General features: G+C 37.8%; 1 protein-coding gene across 9 annotated transcripts; it reads right to left on the bottom strand.

The window, feature by feature from the left end:
• Positions 1-507: 507 nt before the first annotated feature.
• Positions 508-18,809, bottom strand: PREPL (prolyl endopeptidase like). 9 transcript variants are annotated; one of them, XM_042789444.1, is made up of 15 exons: positions 18,349-18,691; positions 17,922-18,241; positions 15,106-15,306; positions 14,518-14,584; positions 13,658-13,864; positions 11,524-11,647; positions 9,042-9,258; positions 8,276-8,461; positions 6,646-6,849; positions 5,719-5,894; positions 4,055-4,271; positions 3,708-3,857; positions 2,643-2,769; positions 1,481-1,563; positions 508-613 (listed from the first exon to the last, which is right to left on the bottom strand). In XM_042789444.1, exons 2-15 carry the CDS (start codon positions 18,138-18,140, stop codon positions 533-535), a joined length of 2,259 nt encoding a protein of 752 aa, XP_042645378.1. In that variant the 5' UTR covers positions 18,141-18,241; positions 18,349-18,691; the 3' UTR covers positions 508-532. The 9 variants fall into 9 exon arrangements, with proteins under 9 accessions (XP_042645378.1, XP_042645377.1, XP_042645372.1 ...); XM_042789443.1 differs by having other exon boundaries at positions 1,387-1,587; XM_042789438.1 differs by lacking the exons at positions 508-613; positions 18,349-18,691 and adding an exon at positions 18,706-18,809 and having other exon boundaries at positions 635-1,587.
• Positions 18,810-18,984: the final 175 nt, after the last annotated feature.

Consider the following 18,984-nt stretch of genomic DNA (forward strand, 5'->3'; position numbering starts at 1 on the left):
CTGCTGTGTAGCTAGGAAGGGAACAGTCATCACCTACATATGGGAACTAGTTTTAGAAGACCCTAGCAAGACTTAAAAATCAAATACTACTTGTAGTTGTGTACACAGTACTTCTTTGTATTTGTACACATGGAATTCTACTGCCCTGTGTAACGTGTGGCCCTGGAGGAGCGGCCTGGGACGGGAGAGGCTGCCTGTACAATGCACACGTACTCCACACGTTGGCTTTACACGCCCACCGCCGTGCTCAGCTCCACTCGTGCTGTGCCACGCTGCTGGCTTATGTGGACAGAGCTGCACTGAACAAACTGAGTAATGCAGGCGGCTACTTCTGTACTACTTGGCAGGGGAGAAATTCAGCTCTTAGTTTGTATGTTGATAAGCCACTGCCACAATCAACTTTGGTTTTGAGTTCCTTGTCTGCTTATGCCCATAAAGCAGGGATCCAAGAGAGATCCTCTGGAGAAGACTGACTTTTCACGTAAGTAAAAATCTGACCCAAAGTTCTTCAGGTGTTCAGTGTGTTTATTAGCTATTTGCAGGACTTGCTGTGACACTGGAGATGGCGTACTTCCTCAAGTTCTTTCTTCAGAAAAGCAAGGTGTCTTGCAACCTAAAATAATGAAAACATTTTATTACAAAATAGAGAAATTCTTTGCACTATTCCTTCAGGTTCTTGTACAGCTATTTTAATCATCTTCCTTTCCCATACTAATGCTAAGCAATACCTTCCCCAAAGACAGAATGAGGCTTTTCCTTAAAGAATTAGTTTTGGGAATAACGGACATAACAACCGAGTAACATTTGGTAGGATTTGTTAAAATTAACAGTAATACAATTTGCATTCAACCATGATAGTCTGAGACATCAGTAACAATGTCAGCTCTTGCTGCTATGTTGCTTTCAACATGCACGCTTGTAGAAAGTGTAAAGTCTTGAAACTTAATTGTAGTAGCATTCTTTGATAGTACAGATCGGGCATTTCAGAAGGTAAAGGTCAAACCCATCATATGTATTTTACTCATGACAAAGATGGATGTAAATAGCCAGCATGACAATTTTAAGCACTTAATACTCTACAGTGCAAGACTTTTCCTGCTGGAACCATGTTTTGCACAACTTAAAACCTTTCATTCAAAGCTCTCAGCACATTATAGTGGGAGTTCAACACTATTTTGAGGCTTAAGGCACAATGAGGTTCAATAATCCGGCTCTATCACTGGCTCTTTTATATCCATAAAATATATATTGATGAATATATATAATTATGTGTGTGTGTGTATATATATATACACGTATAAAACCAGCAGTTGTTCTTGCAATATATATATATAGCAAGAACAATCTTAATTCCAGCAGGATTTTTTTTTGATACTTCAAACATACATTCAAGGACTGCATGAACTCCTGAGGTTGCAGCATCGATCGAGGGGACACCTCCCTCCAACCTGTTTCGGATGGGTGCAGTAAGGGAACGAACCTCCTTCAGTGAATCCTCCCACGATGAATCACAATGACTGCCATTTGCCCGGATGTCTAAGATGATATTAGGGATCTGATTTCCTGGAACAATGAAGCTAGCAATCACTTGACATTGAAGGAACAAGGAAAAAGTGTGGATGTGAGTTGTTTAGGGATAGGTAACCCTGCCTTCTGTCCTGACAGAATTTCTGTTGCTCCTTAACTAAAAAAGAGAATCATATAGGGGCTTGCTGGATGAACTGTTTGTATTTCTTTTAACTACATATTTTAAAGTTGTTTATATGTACAATGTGTTTGTTCTCTCTCTCGGTCTTTTTGGAAAGATGTGCTTTTTTCTTTCTAAGCAAAGACTGCAACAGCAGTGGCAGCATCTGCTATCCTTTCTCAATCATTGCAGTTCTGCTGCTTGCAGAGAAGGGGCATAATGAAATTTAGAAAAGCTAATTCAAGAGCTCTCTTGGTACTGATGGTAAAAGCCTCTCCCCAGATGAGATGGTACTAGAAAATAGTAAGGCTGGAATGTACTGTTTGCTGGGAACAGTCCCAAAGCTAGTGTTAAGTTTCCAGCATAAAAGTGTCTATGCCTTGGCACTGTTGTCATTCTAACTTGGACTAACAAACACCTGCAATTTTTGCAAAGTGGGAAAAGTAGGTTTTTGCAAAGCAAGAGAAATAAGATTTTTATCCGTTTGTTGTTGGGAACTGCGGTCTGATGGTACCAGCAGCTGGACCAGATGGTGCGGGTTCATCTCGCACTGTCCAACAGCCACCACGTGGCGAGGCCGAGGAAGGAGCGAGCCCCACTCCTGTTCATCTGTTTCTTTTCATCTCAGAGGATTTCTTGAGCCTGCTGTGGTTTGTCACTATTAATATTTAACACGTAAGTTTGACTATTTTCAGTCAGGTCTACAATACGGAGACACCTGGTCCCTCTTAAGGCTCTGGAGAGTGCATCTTAGAAGCTGAGGTTTATCTGTCTGTCAGTATGGCTGCACATCTCATCCCTGCAGATAACAAATTCCTTTAGAGCTTTAGATACTGGATTGTACCGTACAAATGAATGCATCTAAGGAGGAGTCAATCCCTGTGGTGTTTAACTACATGACTACTAATATTCTGGTTTGGTTAACTTCATGTATCTGTAATATTCTTATCTTTACCGTTCTCACTTGTCCTGCTGGCATGATCTAGTGCAGCCTTTCTAAGTTTCTGAACATACTGTAAAACTCCTATTAGTGGTATCCGTTGATCCTTTTCATACGCCGTGATAAAAACTGAAGGGTAACACTGAGATTAAAAAAGAAAACCAGTTAAGTACCTGACAACTAATTTTTCTCATAAAGTGAGTAACAAATTTTTCTTTCTTATTGTATTACTTATTATGGTTTATCTAAAACCACATCAATTGTATAATTACCTGCTCTTAAAAAAAACACTTTTATCACTCTAACTCCAAAACAGTATTTTGGTCAATTTTGGCCAATTGAAAAATTACTTCATATTAGGGGATCATCTACTTGCAAAAGGTAATAAAAAACATTCTCTCCCCACTGGTAAAGGTCTGATACATGTCTACTTGCTGATGATTACAAAGAAAGGGGAGTAAAAAATCATGGAATGCTTCACCTTAGAATGGTAGTTGAGGTTTCCTTTGCAGTCTTTCTAGACATAAAAAATAGTTGGGTTTACATCGTAAGATTTTAATTAATGAGGCTATGCAACAGAGCTAAGACATTACTTCAAATAAAGAAAGATTTCCTCTCCTGTGACAGTGTCAAAGCTATAGCTCCTTTTCTGTTTCACTGTTTGCCTTGGAAAAGGGAGGCAATCACTGGAAAATACCTCTTTCCTCCTGTGACAAACAGCAAAACCCAGTAGAACAAAAAAAAAAAAAAACCTCACAAGAGGTGAAGGTATTTTAAATGTTGAGGTTGGTTATACCATAGTATAATCGATTACTACCTGGCACTCCTGTAACAAAAACAATTTTTGAAATCTACAGATAATTTCGGAAAATGTGCTTGGTTAATTTTAGTAGTCACGTATGACTCCAAACATTGCTAAGATCACTACTGAAATAATTTATATTTGTATTGATGATTAATTTTAACACAAAGCAGCAACTAAGTTCTAAAATAGACTTTTTTTTTTTTTAATTTATCTGCTTTTTGTTACAAAGTGCTACATTTTATTACTGTAGTATTCCACACAAAGCATAGTTTTACCTGTGTCTTAATATTCTGGTATGGACAATAGCTTTTGATATACTTCATGCATTTTTCATCTGCTAATGGATTTCCCCATTCTTCCTGTTCTTCAATTGTCAGTGGGAGATGGGTTTTCATCATTGTATTTAGAACATCTACGAAAGGAGCCTTAGAAGTTGTTATTAATAAAAAAAAAAAATAGTTGGTAAATAGAACAGAGGACCTCACATGCCTAGGTCAAGGCTTTTTCAAACAAATGATGAAAGTGAATTCTGAATTGGAATGTTTCTAGTTCCGAAACTGATAGAATGAAACAGAAAATACAGTTTAACATCATAATCTATAAAAGGTCTGCAGCACCTCACCTGTAAAACCATGGCTCTGATCAGTTCTGGATCAGTGTTGCACAGGGCTCCTGCAAGAACTCCTCCCGCGCTGGCAGCTGCTAGTGCTGTGTATTTTGGCTGAGAAAATCCTAGTTCGTGCAGCAGCATGATGCAAGCCTTAAGGTCATGGAGACCTTTGAGTTTATTATGCTGACATCCATCTTTGTGCCAGCTCAGGCCTAGCTCTCCTCCACCCCTGAAATTTGAAACAATTCAAATTGGAGTCTTTTTGGAAAACATTGCACGGCAAAGCTTCAGATAATGAAAGGGCAGCAGGAGCAGCAGAACTGTAGTGCCATAGTTTGCCTTCCTGGTTCATGATTCTCTGTTCTTGTCTTTACCCTCCTTTGTGGCTAAAATGCACAACAAGCAAAACAAAAGAAAAATCTGTGCATGATGGTTGGTGAAAATCCTAGCTGCATAAGGGCACTCTGTGTGCTTGTGTCCTGGAACTCACAGGAAAAGGACCAGTATAGGAAGTGACACTGTCATTGTAGGCAATACAAAACCAGACATTTAATACCCTCTTTTTATACAGGAAGCTATTAAAATAACTAAAACATTTTCAATACTTCTATCCCTAACACTAGCATTTATCAAAACCAGTAAAATTGTATTTCTTAGCTTCACACCGAGACTCAGGATTTGTCTTCTGTGTAGATTAAATTTTCAGACTGTTAGAAAGTTGGGGGTTTTTTGATAGTTTCTGAATTTCAAATACTACTTGAAATGTTGTGTTTTGTAATACAGAATTCCTAAATTTAATTATATTTCTTTCTATGCAACCACCATTTTGGTTTTAAGCCAGCTGAAGTTTCCTTACTCAGGTTTCAAGTTTAAAACACTGATGAGTCTGCCACAATTCTTTATCTTTGGATGAAGAATCCATCTTCATCTATGACTGACTTGCATCTTTAGATACTTAGCGGGTTGGGAGGAAGAACAGCACAATGCTTGCCACTGCATATAGCAGACTGACTATATCTGTATGCTGAATTTGTTTTGGAACTGGTATTTCAAACAATTGCTCATTCTCCACCTTCCTTTCCCTCCCAAGAGTGATTCTTTTGTTATCACCTTTACCTACTGGATTATTATCTCAATGAAAATGTGAAGCCTATTGTACATAGTCGCTTTAAAGAACTTAGAGATCTGTAGCTAAACGGGAGACAGAGGATTTAGCCAATAAAAGAACAAGCAATGCAGGTTAAATGCATAGTTGTCGCTGTAGAAGGCAAATGGCTTTCAGAAGACACAGCCTGAACATTAGTACACAATGCCCTCAGAAAGAGAGGGAGGTATCATGTCATTGCAATTTGAGCATGTTATCAAAATTTTTCTTGGGCAAAGATAAGACCAGATATAATGAGACTTCCAAAGATCAAAAGTTACATACAACCATCCTGTTGCTTTAAGAAACCTAAATGCAGTATGTAGTCTTGAAAGTATAATTTTTTTTCATAGGGTAAATTTTTTTAAAAAAACTACTTTTAAGAAAGATCTAAAAATAGATGGAAAGGAAAAGCATGAAGAATTAAGTATAGCTACATGAAAAAACTATTTCTGTAACTCTTCAGTTGCTTATCAAGAAGTATTGGTATATCCCACAGATTAAAATCTTAATTCCATTTTATTTGACTTACCTAACATGGCAATATGCTAATATCCAACCCTCTTCAATTAACATCAGCTTCTCTTCTTTAAAGCTCATGTTCAAATCTATGCCATAAGCTCCATATACATGAACTAGAAGTGGTTTCCTGTGTAGCTCTTTAGAATTCGCATTATGAAAAACTGTAATTGGCACCAAAGTTTCATCCTGGAAATGAAGGAGTATTTTACAATAAAGGACATTTCAGAAATCTCAATGATACATGGCAATGAAAACTTCAATTATTTATTTTAAAATGTGTTTTTTTGATTACAGTAATTTTTTTTCACTTGGAATGTACAAAGCACTCTTGAAAAATAAAGCGAGACTGAACCTCTGCTGTGTAGGCTTATGGATACAGAGTATGAAATTCATTTAAGTGCAACACCTGAGGAGTCTTTAAACTACCCAAGCACCCAAGTCTTCCTTCCCCCTTTAACACCAAGAATATCTATTATTAACAAAATAGTTTACCACTTACTGCAGCACAAACTCTTTATTAACATCTCCAATTTTTTAAACTCAGGCTGTTAAAACTTTCCTTTTTTGATCTGTACCATGCAGCTGGGTGTGGGGTGTTCTTTTCAACAGCCGGCATTTTTTTTCATTTATCATGAATAATGATACCATACATCAACTAGCAATTCTAAGTTGTACCACACTAATATTCTTGACTCATCGTGTACCGTTATCTCCTCTAGCATACATAAGTTAGCGGGGAAAAAAAAAAAAATCTTATCACGACTCTTTCTTGTTCTTCTCTATAGCACTAAAGGAAACACCCACTGTTTAGTTACTATAGCACCAACTGCTCTTTACGTTTTTTTTAATCTCTATTCCCTGCCAAATGCATTTTCCTTCAATGGGTGGGGAGGAAGGGAAGAATAAAGGGAATGGGGAAAGAACTGAAAAATCTTACCTTGCTTTTAGCTAGTAAACGTGTAGTGTGACAATTCGTAATAATTGGTACCTCTTGCACAGCTTGTTCAATGAGATTATTTTCTTTAAATGAATATGCAAAACGCTTAGGGGGGTGTACTGGAGAGGTGAGCTGAAAATAGCAAGTGCTGGTGGTATGTTCAGGATGAGATTCCAATTCAAATTCACAGGCCCATGTAGGTAGCTGAGAAAACACAGCATTTCAAGTAAGACCCTGACACCACTTCTGTAGATTTTGCCTACTGTGTCCTTCAGAGGAAAAGATTTTGAATATCAAGCAAATTATCTCCAGCTTGGATGTAGCACAATCTGTATTTGTTTCAAATACAGTAATGAAACAGTCAAAAAGTGCAAAGACTTTGGCAGACTCTTCCCCTAAGACCATCAGATCAAGTTCAACAATGAAAGAAAAAATAAATCCAAATTCAGTTTAAAATGGGCATTAGTGCAGATTTTTTTTTAATGAAAACATTCTTTGAAATGATTCTGCATTGTTTTTATTTTTTAGATCCTATTTCCTCTCGAATTTCCAGTCCTACTTCAACATGTTATACAGCCAAGTCCATGTCAGTTGTTATGCTTTCGCTGTGAGTTAGCTCAGTAATGCTAAGCCCCTGAAAACCCCTGCCTCTTAACTTTCTTCCTAGTGCCAGCCATTGTGAAGAACAAAACCTTTTCCTGGCACATTCACCCTCAGACACTTACTGCTATTATATTTAAGACTTTTAACTCTGCTAAGAATAAAAGAAATCAAGATTCATTCTTTGAGAGCAGCAGGGACGTAGTCAAACCCTCTGCCAGGCCACTACTTACTCGGGCTAGCTTGCTAGAGACTTCTGAAATGGCAGCAAAAGTCCAAGTTCTCCAGAGTAACTGCAGTCCCTTTCTGAATAAATAAACTACTACAGCCATTTTCAAAAGTGAAGTTTTCAGAGACCATACACTATACTTTGTTGAAAACCTTTTTCTGTAACAGCCCTGTAGAATGCAGCATGGGTAGCTTGTTGCAATAAACTTGGGAGTAGTTCAGATTGTATTTTTCAGGCAAACAAATAAATTAAATATTTTGTCTGAATGATCTCTTGAAATCAGAGGTTTGAATTCAATCATTTTTAATCCACAAGTATTTAGCAACAACTCGAGATGGGAAGAAATACTTGCAGAAATTGTATTGCAATTATCAACTCTTCCCATTTGTTATGGGACAGCATCCATACTTGTCTTCTCAATGTTCTCATTTTTCTTCTAGGGGAGGGCCAGGCTAACTTCCTTGCTTACACCGATGAGTGTAAACAAAAATAGGCCCAGTGAAACTAAGTAGAGTGTTTAGGGAATCAAGCCCTAGTTTACAATACAGCTGATTTCTTATGTAAAGAGCCTGACTGTAGTAAATTGAAAGAAGAACTGACTCACAGATGAGTTGCTCTCCGAGTGCTGCCATCTGCCACCACATGAAATCCTGAACAGCCACAGGTAATACAATTAATCACAATGACAAACTTGGCAGTATTAGTTTCCAAACCACTTGGAATTTATCTGTGCTTTCATTACAATGTTATGTTAAAAAACAAAACAAAATACTATGCTATGTAAGCCAAGCTAAAACATACCTTTATTGACTGAACTGAACGAGAAACAAAAGAAAGCACATTTAAGTAAAGATGACCAGCAATCTTCAGGAACATAATGCAGTGATCACTAAACATCTCCAAGTCTACTAGCTTGGTTTTCTTTTCCAGTGCATAAACTAACTGCCAGTTCTCCATGCCACTGGAAGCTACTGGGGCCTTCATTAGCTATAAAAAAAAAAAAAAAACAAAAACAACCTTGCATTACTAAGAGTTACAAATGAGATGTACAGACATATAGATGATCTCATGCAACAGTTTTATTGCAAAAAGCTGTTAATTTGTATTGGGGGGGTTGCCTGACTAAAACTGGAGGTTTTAAACTCCCTTTACTTGAGCAAAATGAAAGAACAATTCAGTAACATTTGGAAAAGTAAGTTCAATTCTCATAGATTAATCTACAGAAGATTTTCACACAGTAAGTGCTTTCAGTGTGGCCAGCAGAACTGTAGGTGGTTTGGTTACACAGACTGAGATCACCAACTTAAAATTTAATATAGGAGAAATCATTGTTAAAAGCATATTCATTTCTTGATGTCACCAAAGGAGTTAGAATCAAATTGGCATGCTACAACTTAGCCTCCATGTACTACTATCAATCCTTCAATCCATGCAGCTCTCTGTGTAATTCTCTTAAATTATTTCAGTGAGCTGTGAAGCACAATTAAAAGCCAGTCTTACTACTTCTATATGATCTGCAACAGGTATCTGAAAGAATCCTACGAATCTTATTATCAGTCAAAATTACCTTATATTCTGCAGGTTCTCCATACGTAGTAAGAATATATAACTCATCCTTTCTGTGCTCAATGTGGTAAATGACCCCTTTTGTTCGTGCTTGTACAAGAACAGGTAACTTAGAAGGATGTCTACAGTCAACCAGCCAAACTTCTGAGGTTGTCTTGCTGTTGCTATTGATAGTGAGAAAACGTCTATCTTTTGTGCAATGTAAGTCCACAAAGAATCTGTAAGGAATAATTAAAAAAAAAAAAAGCTTAAATTTTCTTATTATTTTAAACATACATTGGTTGTTTCAGAATCACCTGCATGGTAAGAAACAGGATGCCTGGAAGTAGGCTGGAGAAATTCCAGACTACTTGGTTCCCAAACCCACTCCTGCTGCACTTATCCTGGGATTCAAAAACCCACAATCTTGTGTGTGGAACTGGAAATCTGCAAGGAAAGCAGGAGAGCAGTTCAGTTGTTGCCCAACTGAATCCATGTTTTTGCATCACTAAGATAGACTGGAAGCTCATTGATGAATATAGGCCATAAAGTTCAGGCAAAACGTAGAACTTTTTATTGAGCTCATAACCCTATTAAAAAAAAAAAAAAAAACAAACAATAATGGATAATTAAATTAAAATTAATGAAGGACATCATGTGGGAACAGCAATAACAAAAGAAAAGTAAAAGCTATTATAAATTGATAAAGTCTAAGTGTTCCTGACCTAACTTTGTCTGAAGCAAGTAAGACAAAAAAGACTAAAAAAAAAAAGTAGAGAGACCTATATGAGACAAGACAGACAGTGTTCCAGTGATAGAGCTAGAAACTAGGAACTGGTTTTGGAACCAAGACACTAGGAACTATCTACTGGTTTTAAATGCTTCTAAAATCTAGAAACAGAAAACAGAACAATAACCAGTGTCTGGATGCTAATACTAGACAAATTCAGGCTGAAATTCAGATTCAAATTTTTATGAGTCATCCTACTTAAATGTCATATTTTGGGAAATAGCAGTTTCTCTGCCATTTAAGACTGGATGTCTTTAATAGCAAAACTGTCCAACACAAAGATCCAGATTTCATCACAAAATTGCAGGGTTGCGTATGGTAAACTGCATTACACAGATCAGATCCGTCACTACAATACCGATCTCTCTAGACTTCAAAATACCTGACTGGTGAAGGAAAGGATGCTTTAAATAGTGTTTTCAGTGCCTTTAATTATTTGCAGGTGGAGGAACTCAAATTTTTTTGGTACTGTTGTTTTTTTCTAATTGTACCCTTTTGACATCTCTAGGAGGACAGGCACAGCAGGGCATCTAAAGTGTGCAAGGAATCAGCCTCCTGCCTCTCACGAATTTGGCAAGAGTGTGGCACTGCATTCAGTAGAGACTCCAGTAGTTCAGCTCTGCTGACCTTACCTCTAAGACAGTTAAGCTGAAATGCAGGTTACACTTCTCCCTAAGGACTCTGACCTTGATGTTAGATTTTTGTCTTGGTAGCTTTTTTTTTTAAGGAAGTCAAGAAATGTTCAGCTTCTAAAAAAATATATTTGATTGCACCTAGAAGGGCTGGTGAGACAAAGAACAGAACTGCTCAATGGCAATACAAAAGAATGTCTTACCATCTCCAGTGAACAAGTGAGTTCAGTTACAAGCTGCAATAGCACATGAACCTTTAGAGTAAGTTTCTAGATTTACTGTAATGACTATGACCTTCAGAATTATGCCAACAGTTTCCCTGTGGGGAAGTGTCAGGTCAGTGCAACTTGATTTTCCAAAAGTATGCATCAAATATGGCTGTAATAAAAGGATCTTATTTACTCCATCTCAATTACAGATTTCTTCCTAGTTTTTTTAGATGAAAGTATAATTGAAATTTCTTTACTGAATATGTAACTTGAATTAAGAATCACAAATGTTTATGGAATGCTGTATAAATCTGCCACATGCTGCATGGCTGAAAAACTAGTTCTGCACTCAATTTAGCAAGAGCCTTCTTGCCTTCCTAAACCACTGCATAAATAAAGGTTATTGAGAGGGTATTCAGTCAACAATAGTTCTATCTCTGGGAATGCTGTAATGATTTTCCTCATCCATTACCCAGAGCAAGGATTAGCCTGAACTTCTATGTTTTTAAAAAGATGTATCAGACATCAATAGCAGAGAAAACAAAATGAAATCCACAGTCTGATTTACCCTGTATGAAACTGTCATACATTCATTAAAGGACACCCTGACCTGAGAATGACCTTGACATTTATAAACTCAGCTGAACTCGTGAGGTAAGAGAGGAAAGTTAAATCTCTGTTGATCACCTATCAAGAGAACAGAGCACATTCTCAGACTTCATAAGGCACTACTGACAGCAGAACACAACTTAAAAATACCTTTTACCATTTGGAATATAATATGCAAGAATTTGCTTTCCAAACCAGTTATATTTTACATATAAAATACTCTACAGTATGTAAAGAACTTGTTAAATTTTAGGTAAGTATTACCTTGCATCTTGTTCTGTATAAACTAACTTAGTATGTTTCTGGTTAGTGAAACTGGTCATAAACACATTCTGGCACTTAAGGTTCTTCTGACTTGTGTAATACAGAACATCATTTGTAGCCCATTCTGGAAAAAAGACAAACGCGTATCAAATTTAGGAACAGTATATACAATTACTGAGAGAAAATGGAGCTCCATGAACACTGGACCCAATGCTGGAAAAGGTGGGTTGCAGCTGCCATGGAACTGAGGGCAGCACTTGTACATCCCAGAGGCTGGGGTAAGCCACAAAAAGATTTTTGTATGTTTCCTCTGAATCCCAGAGAACAAGAATTTCATAGTATTTTTAAAAATTAAAGGCAAAGGACAATGTTCCAGATCCCAGGAAGAGGAAGCTCCTGACCCTGTGGGGGTTCTGGAAGTAATGGGAAAATAGATGTGTGGCTGTTTAAAACTGAGCAGAGAAACGGAGGTTTACATGGAGTCAGCGAGATAATAGACTATGAGCTCTGGACCACTGCATGTGACTGCATGCAAACAATTTAGAGAAAAGAAGTGATGCATGTGCCCCATGGGTACTGCTGAGATAAAAATTCTCCAGTTTTCTGTGCTTGTATATATGTTCACCAACATCAGAAACATATAAATACAGGAACCTTGCTTTTCTGAAGCTTAGTAATCTGACTGATCCAGCCAAACTACTGTTATCTCTGTTGCTCCTACGGCCAACAGAATGATGTTTAACACATATGCTTTAAAAAGTCATTGTATGCTGTCCTATGCATAAATACTACACTTTCAGTACAAAACATGAGGAAGTACCACGTTGAAGTACTGCGAACAATTTTCTATCTGACCAGCAACATGGCTCCAAAGTGTACAGGTAGCTGAGGGTTCACTATGAAGACAAGTCTTTAGAAGAAAAATCCAAGTTCTTCTATAGCCTACCTAACATTTAAAAAACCATAGATGTAAATTTTCAAGAACTTTTACCTGTCTGCCTGATACTGCATTGCAAGTGGTCATAAGACCTAATTCTCCTGCTCATGACTGAAGTACCTCTGTACTTCATGATACCTCTATACTTCACTTACACCTGAGTAAGTTTACAAAATCTGTGTAATTTCAACCATTTGGATAGATATTTTTTGTACTTTTATTATCTGCCATAATCTGAGACACCTATGTAGGTAAGAGGGAGCTGGATTCTTAAACCCAGATAGATGTTCAAATCAAGTATAGTGAAAAATGTCACTGGCAAATTTGCAGGCCTGGTTTTCAACAGGCATTATAAACTTCAATTGTGCAAACACAACATTAAATTCTTCCTACTCTTCATTTTTGTAACTAGGAAATTTTATCTAGAGTTTTAATTTTTAGCCCTGATCAGGCAAATTGCTTACTGCACTATATATACTTGATGACAAGTAACAATACGATCCAAAACTCAAGATGTGGAACACTGTATACATGCTATTGCGCTCTTTAGGCTATATTCTTTACCATACTATAAAAAAAAAAAAAAAAAAAAAGAGAAAGATTTCCCTTCAGTTTACCTCTGCTTATTTTAGCATCAATGTAAAGCTCTGTAATCTATTCTGAGAGAATTGACTCAAGTCCTGACTGACTTCACTGGGCTCTGAAGTGTGACCCACATCCTAGAGTCCAGCTGAAATTCCAGCCAATAGTGAACAAACAGCACTTGCACACTTTTCAGCGAAGCTACGTGCCTACAGCTACCAGTGACTTCAGTTGCAGCTGTTAAGGGTTTAGTAACTGGAACATTACTCAAAAAGATCTTTATATTGTGAACAGTTACATGGGTAAATTTTTGAAGAAGTGTATTGAATTCAATAAAGAATAATCTGCATGACTGTTCAAACATGTACAACTGCTTACTTTTACAATGAAGGAAAACTTGTGTATCATGAAAGCAGTCACTTTCATCCACAACAGGTAACTTGTAATTGTGCAGTATGAAATAAATCGTAAATAAGAGACAATTCAACACCTATAAGCATTAAATCTAAAAATGTTGTTGTTTTTTTTTTTTAATATTTTAATATTATTTGTAAACTAACAAAAATGTTGTGTTGAAAGCTGGTGTGATCCACAGAATATTTATAAACAACTTACCAAAACTAAACACACTTGGAATTACTTTTTCCACAACAGGAAAACGGCCAAGTTTCATAATAACGCATGTTGCCTCTTCAGAATTGTCACTTTTTAAGCTGATGGCCATGTATTTCTCTTCTGGGGAAATTCTGATCCGTTGAATAAAGGCATCAGAAAAGCCAAGATCTTTGGTACTGAATAAAACGTCAACATTTCCTTCATCTACTACATAAGGAAAGAGATAGGAAAAAAAAATCACGTAAGTAAGGCACTGTCAAAATGAACAGTGATTGTTGATGCCTGTATTTAACAAGTCTGCCTGCAATATTCACAAGCATACTACTAGAATTTATTAACACCAAATGTCTGTCTTGCAAGATATTTGCAAATGCACTTTGTAAAAATAAACAAAGAGTTACAGTCCCAGGAAAAAAAGTCTTGTCGTTATTATGAAAAATATTTTAGAAGTATAGATCTTGGCTTCTGGTACATGTGTTACATTTTAAAAGTTCAGATACCTAAAGCACAGTTGCTTTTACTAAATACAATTAATAATTTTTTCACACACCCTCAGAAATAAAAAACCACAAATATGTTTTTCCTTTTTCAAAACGTTAAGGGCTCTGAAAAGACATGATTTCTCACTTTCCTCTCCAGAAACTTGCCTTAGTTCCAATATATACTATTCGCTAACTTTTTCACTTCACCTTTTCAGATTCTGGATTCTAGAATTATTAATCAATCATTAAAAAATTTTATAGAAGTATTTCTAGTTATTTTATGAAACAGAGCAATTCATCTTTAATGTAGGAAAAGTACACTAATACTCATACAACATTTTTAATAACCGTACCATGTTAGGAAAAGAAATCCCTTACCATCATCTGCTTTTGAAAGAAATATGCAGCCATTCTCTTCAAAGTACACATTCTCTCTGAATCTCATCTGTTCAATACAAACCAAACATGTTTCAAGTCCAACACAGAGTTACACTATTTCTTTAGAATCCCTCTATTCAATCGTTGTTCTGTGCAACACAATTGTAACATACACAAATGACAGAATATAGCATATATATTTGATACTGAAGAAGGAATTGCATGCATCAGAAAGGTTCTTTCAGAGTTAGGATACTTAAGCTACGTATACCTGCTCTAAATTTAACAAAAGGCTCCGATCACCTGCAACTGCTCTTATAACTTACAATGTCTTCTATTTTTTATCCAAAAGCCAGATGATTATTGTGTCTTTACTTGCTTTTGCCTATGGAGAAATTAAGGTAAATACACTATCATAGCTGGTATAAGCTGTTCTAAGCACAAGCTGTTACTATCCACAGTTATTAAAATAGTCAAAACTCAAAACTACTACCATAAGATAATCAGTTAACCAGCATTTATAGCAGGAATGGCTTCACTGCCTTTTATTTGTACTCCATGATGAGAAATGTATTTTTTGTCACTTACCCTTGGGCTCACCAAGTTCAACGTATACTTGTTGTGCAAGTCTTCTAATTTTTCCCTGATTTTTTTTGTCATAGCTTTGTATCTTGCTGAAATGTCATTCCAGTTTTCCTGCTCTGATTTCAGAAGATTCTTGTACAAAAGATCTGATGTTATTGTGGCTGTGTTTTGCTTCCTTTTGGAAGGGATTTCTGTTCCTTCCTGCTAAGTACGGAAAGACAACAATGGCTACAAGCCAGCATACTCTACTCCAGTATGAATATATTGAGGCAATAATGGTATTTCCTGAGCTACAGACCCAAAACCAATTTTGCATTATTACAACAGTACATGCCATTAAAAAGAAAAATCACAGTTGGAGTAAGTTTTTGTTTTCAATTCTTCCTGACATTTTAGGGAGTCACTGACAAATCTGCTTTACTTGACAATTTATTGAGGTCTTCTCTTCAAAATTTAGGGTATTATTAATGTATGCTCTTAATTCATTATATGTAAATATGTTTGTTCTTGTTCTACAACTAGGTTTTAGTTATTTTTTTTATGGAATTCTGATATTTTTCCTTCTTCAGAGGCGTTTTCTCACAATTTCCTGTATTAAGTGTATCACTCCTCATTTCCTTTCCTAGACAACAGTGCCGCCCACACCTCTGTCCCTGTACCTAGGAGTCCTAGTAGCTTGCTCAGGTTCTTGTTCCACCTCCTCAAAATCATTAGCATAGATGTTCCTAAGGCACAGACTGAAGTGAAACAGTAAACTGATATGCATTCTGCCACAATTTTATCAGGAATAAGCTTAAAGATCTGGTTTTCCACGATTCATGAGCAGACTACTGCTACCTCAGCGGCAACAAAGCTGTCTTCTAAAAATGTGCTAAAATTGCCAGAACAATGCTTCTTCTTTTTGCTTGCTCTAAAATCTCATTTAATTGAATAATAAGCTTAACAACATACACTACGCTACATAACACTGCACAGATCACATGAAGCAGCATTTTATAACATCCAATGTATTATGTGACTGTGTCTAAACTTAAAAAGCAACACATACTTTTTATCCCATCCTCACTTTGCATCAAGAACTACTGGTTTGTTCCTGGTTTGTCTTCAGAAATACATGAAATCTACAATGTTATGAGCAGACCCTGAAAGGAGGAGAAACTATCTGCTCCAGTTACCAAACTCCTTATGAACATAAACCACATCATTCATGAGAGCATAGGAGTGTTCATTACGGGTTCAGACCAACAGTCCCTCTAGCCTAGTATACCAAATCAGAAGCAAAAGTCAAAGAAACTGTGAAAGCCTGTAGAGAAGCTGTGTAATCGGTCAAGGTAAATAAATTGTGGATGTGTCAGTTGTACCACCCACTCCCCAGTCACTGAAAAAAATTCCCCAAACCAGAAGCAATCAACCAAAACCCCCATAGTAGCCACAAATGGATACTCAGGAAAGCGTAAGAATGGGACATGCACAGATGATACTCTCCAACAGGTATACCCCGACTTCAACTGTTAGCTCACGAATTTCCCAAGCTGAAAATGGTTTCTGGATATTTAAACTCTCTTTCACGTACATGTATCATCTTCCCTAGCACCTATGTAAAACTTTATCATCCACAACTTATTTTGGCAAGTTCCACACCTTATGAATCTTTTGATGATTCCTCTCCTTTTGTTTTCAAGGGTTCCCATTGTATTTATTTGGAAATATTATATAGAGCTGGTGGCTACAGTGTAGCTATATATTAGAGTTACTGTACAGCTCCCTGTCTGGGGAAAAAGCAGTCACCTAGAAGAGTATCTAGAAGCATTTTGATGACAGCAGAGGATCTTGGTGACAATCATCTGTTTGTATCCTGCCAGTGCAGTAGACCACCATTTGTAACTATGTTAGCAAACTGCCAATAAATAAACAGAAACACATGTTCTCATCCATCAAAACTTAGTATGTTCTCCTTGAAACATCTGTTTACATTTCAGACACAGACTTAGGAACTGTTTACATTATGGTTAGAAGTAAGAGGGTTACAACATGATGATCTTTGGGTCACCTTTGAATAAACACCATCAACTTGAAACAATTCTAAAACAACCACACATCCATCTGAAAACATGTTTAAGATAAAATAAACCAAAATACCAATCTTTTTAAACTGCATATAAACTGGTTTACGGGCTGTCATACTGCAATAAACTTTTATAATACCTTTAGCAAACTCAGAAACACAGGAGCAAACGACCTGAAACTATTTCAGACCATTTTCTGACTCCGTACATGATACGCTGCCACCCATTTACACATTATTTACTTACAGAAATAAATCCAAGTACCTTTTAAAGTACAGTTATTGTATATTGACAGCACCTGTGAATACAATTGTAAGAAGTCAACAGAATATGTGAATATTTAGTATGGTACAAACCATGACTTGCTGGTTGGTAAAGTCAAGGTTTTTTTGAGCCCACTCACAGTGGTTAAGTCTGGCGTCACCTGTTTGGGCACTATGCCTTTACACTAGCTGATCTCTCTCCTTGCAGTTTTCTCCTGACATTTTATCTGAACCCGTTTGGAAGATACCAATTTTTCTTAAAATTACCATACCAGGAAAATCAACCAAATGCAGCTGTACATCAAAACAGTATAGAAAACTTAAACAACTGGATACATCTTTGAACATAACTGAAATCCTAGTATTTACCCCGCTGCTTCAAACCCTTTAGGAAAAATGTGTTTCCTCAATGTATGGAAAACATGGGTGGCTTCCTTAGCAGATGTGCCAAGATGGCTGTTGACAGCAGATCCATACTTAAACAGCATACCTTGCAGGAAAAGAATCTCCACGGCAGGATGCTTCCAGGTGGCAAAGTCCTGTGTGTGCATGTACTTCCTGAAGAGTCCAGGATGCGGCTTTTTTGGGGTTTTATTTTACTATAGAGACATATTGCTTGATGACTGTTACGCTTAGAGTAGTATTTGACACTGGAGCTCAGCCCTTGGAGAAGATTTCGCAGTCCAACACACGACATCCTAACTTTCATTTCTTCAGAGCTTACTTGAAATTTCTGAACACCCCAAACTGATGATCATCTACACTGTATACGTGAAATATACATGATGTAAACTGCAGGTGAAAAGTCATCTGTTTCAAAGAAATTAGATTGATTCATTAGGTAAATCAGATGAAAAAGAAGAGTAAAACTTAAGCTGTTTCTTAACTCCTACACACTGATTAGTTTGCATATTGACCTGCTATGCTACTCCAAAACGTGGCTCCTGGCAGTTGAAAATTCAACTCTAGTGCAGCTATGAAGGTGCAACTGTGTATGATTAAATGCTGAAGAACCAAAAACCTGGACGATTTGGCGAAGTTCCCCCCCCCCCTTTTTAAGTATCATATAACAATAAAATCACGTTATCTCAACAGGGTAAATTAGCAGCAAGAGCTGAAGCCCCCTCGTAGGAAAACCGGCAGGTTTGCAGCTCTGCCGGGGCGGGGGGAAGGCCCCACGTGTTCCACCGCCCGTCTTCCCGTTTCCCCATCCCGCCCGGGCGAGGGCCAGAGAAGCCGGCCCGGCCCCGCTCCCCGCCAGCCCTGCCCCTCACCGCCGCGGCCGGGCCGTGCCGCGGCCGGGCCGCGCCCGCGCCAGGACTCGCCGCTGCCGCGCAGCGCCCGGCGGGGCTGCCCGGCACAAGATGGCAGGCGGGCTACTCCGGCCTCCCTCGCGGGCCTGCCCGGAGCCAAGATGGCGCCAGGGCGCTTCGGCCCGCCGCGGCGGGCCAGCACCGCTGATGTCAGCGCGGGGGCGCGGAGCCGCGGTGTTGGGGGGGAGCTGGCACTGGCCCTAGCGCGGCTCCCTCAAGTCGCTCCCGTTCCACACACAG

This window comes from Tyto alba, unplaced genomic scaffold (assembly GCF_018691265.1).
Source record: "Tyto alba isolate M040663 unplaced genomic scaffold, T.alba_DEE_v4.0 Super-Scaffold_16, whole genome shotgun sequence".
NCBI lineage: Eukaryota > Metazoa > Chordata > Aves > Strigiformes > Tytonidae > Tyto > Tyto alba.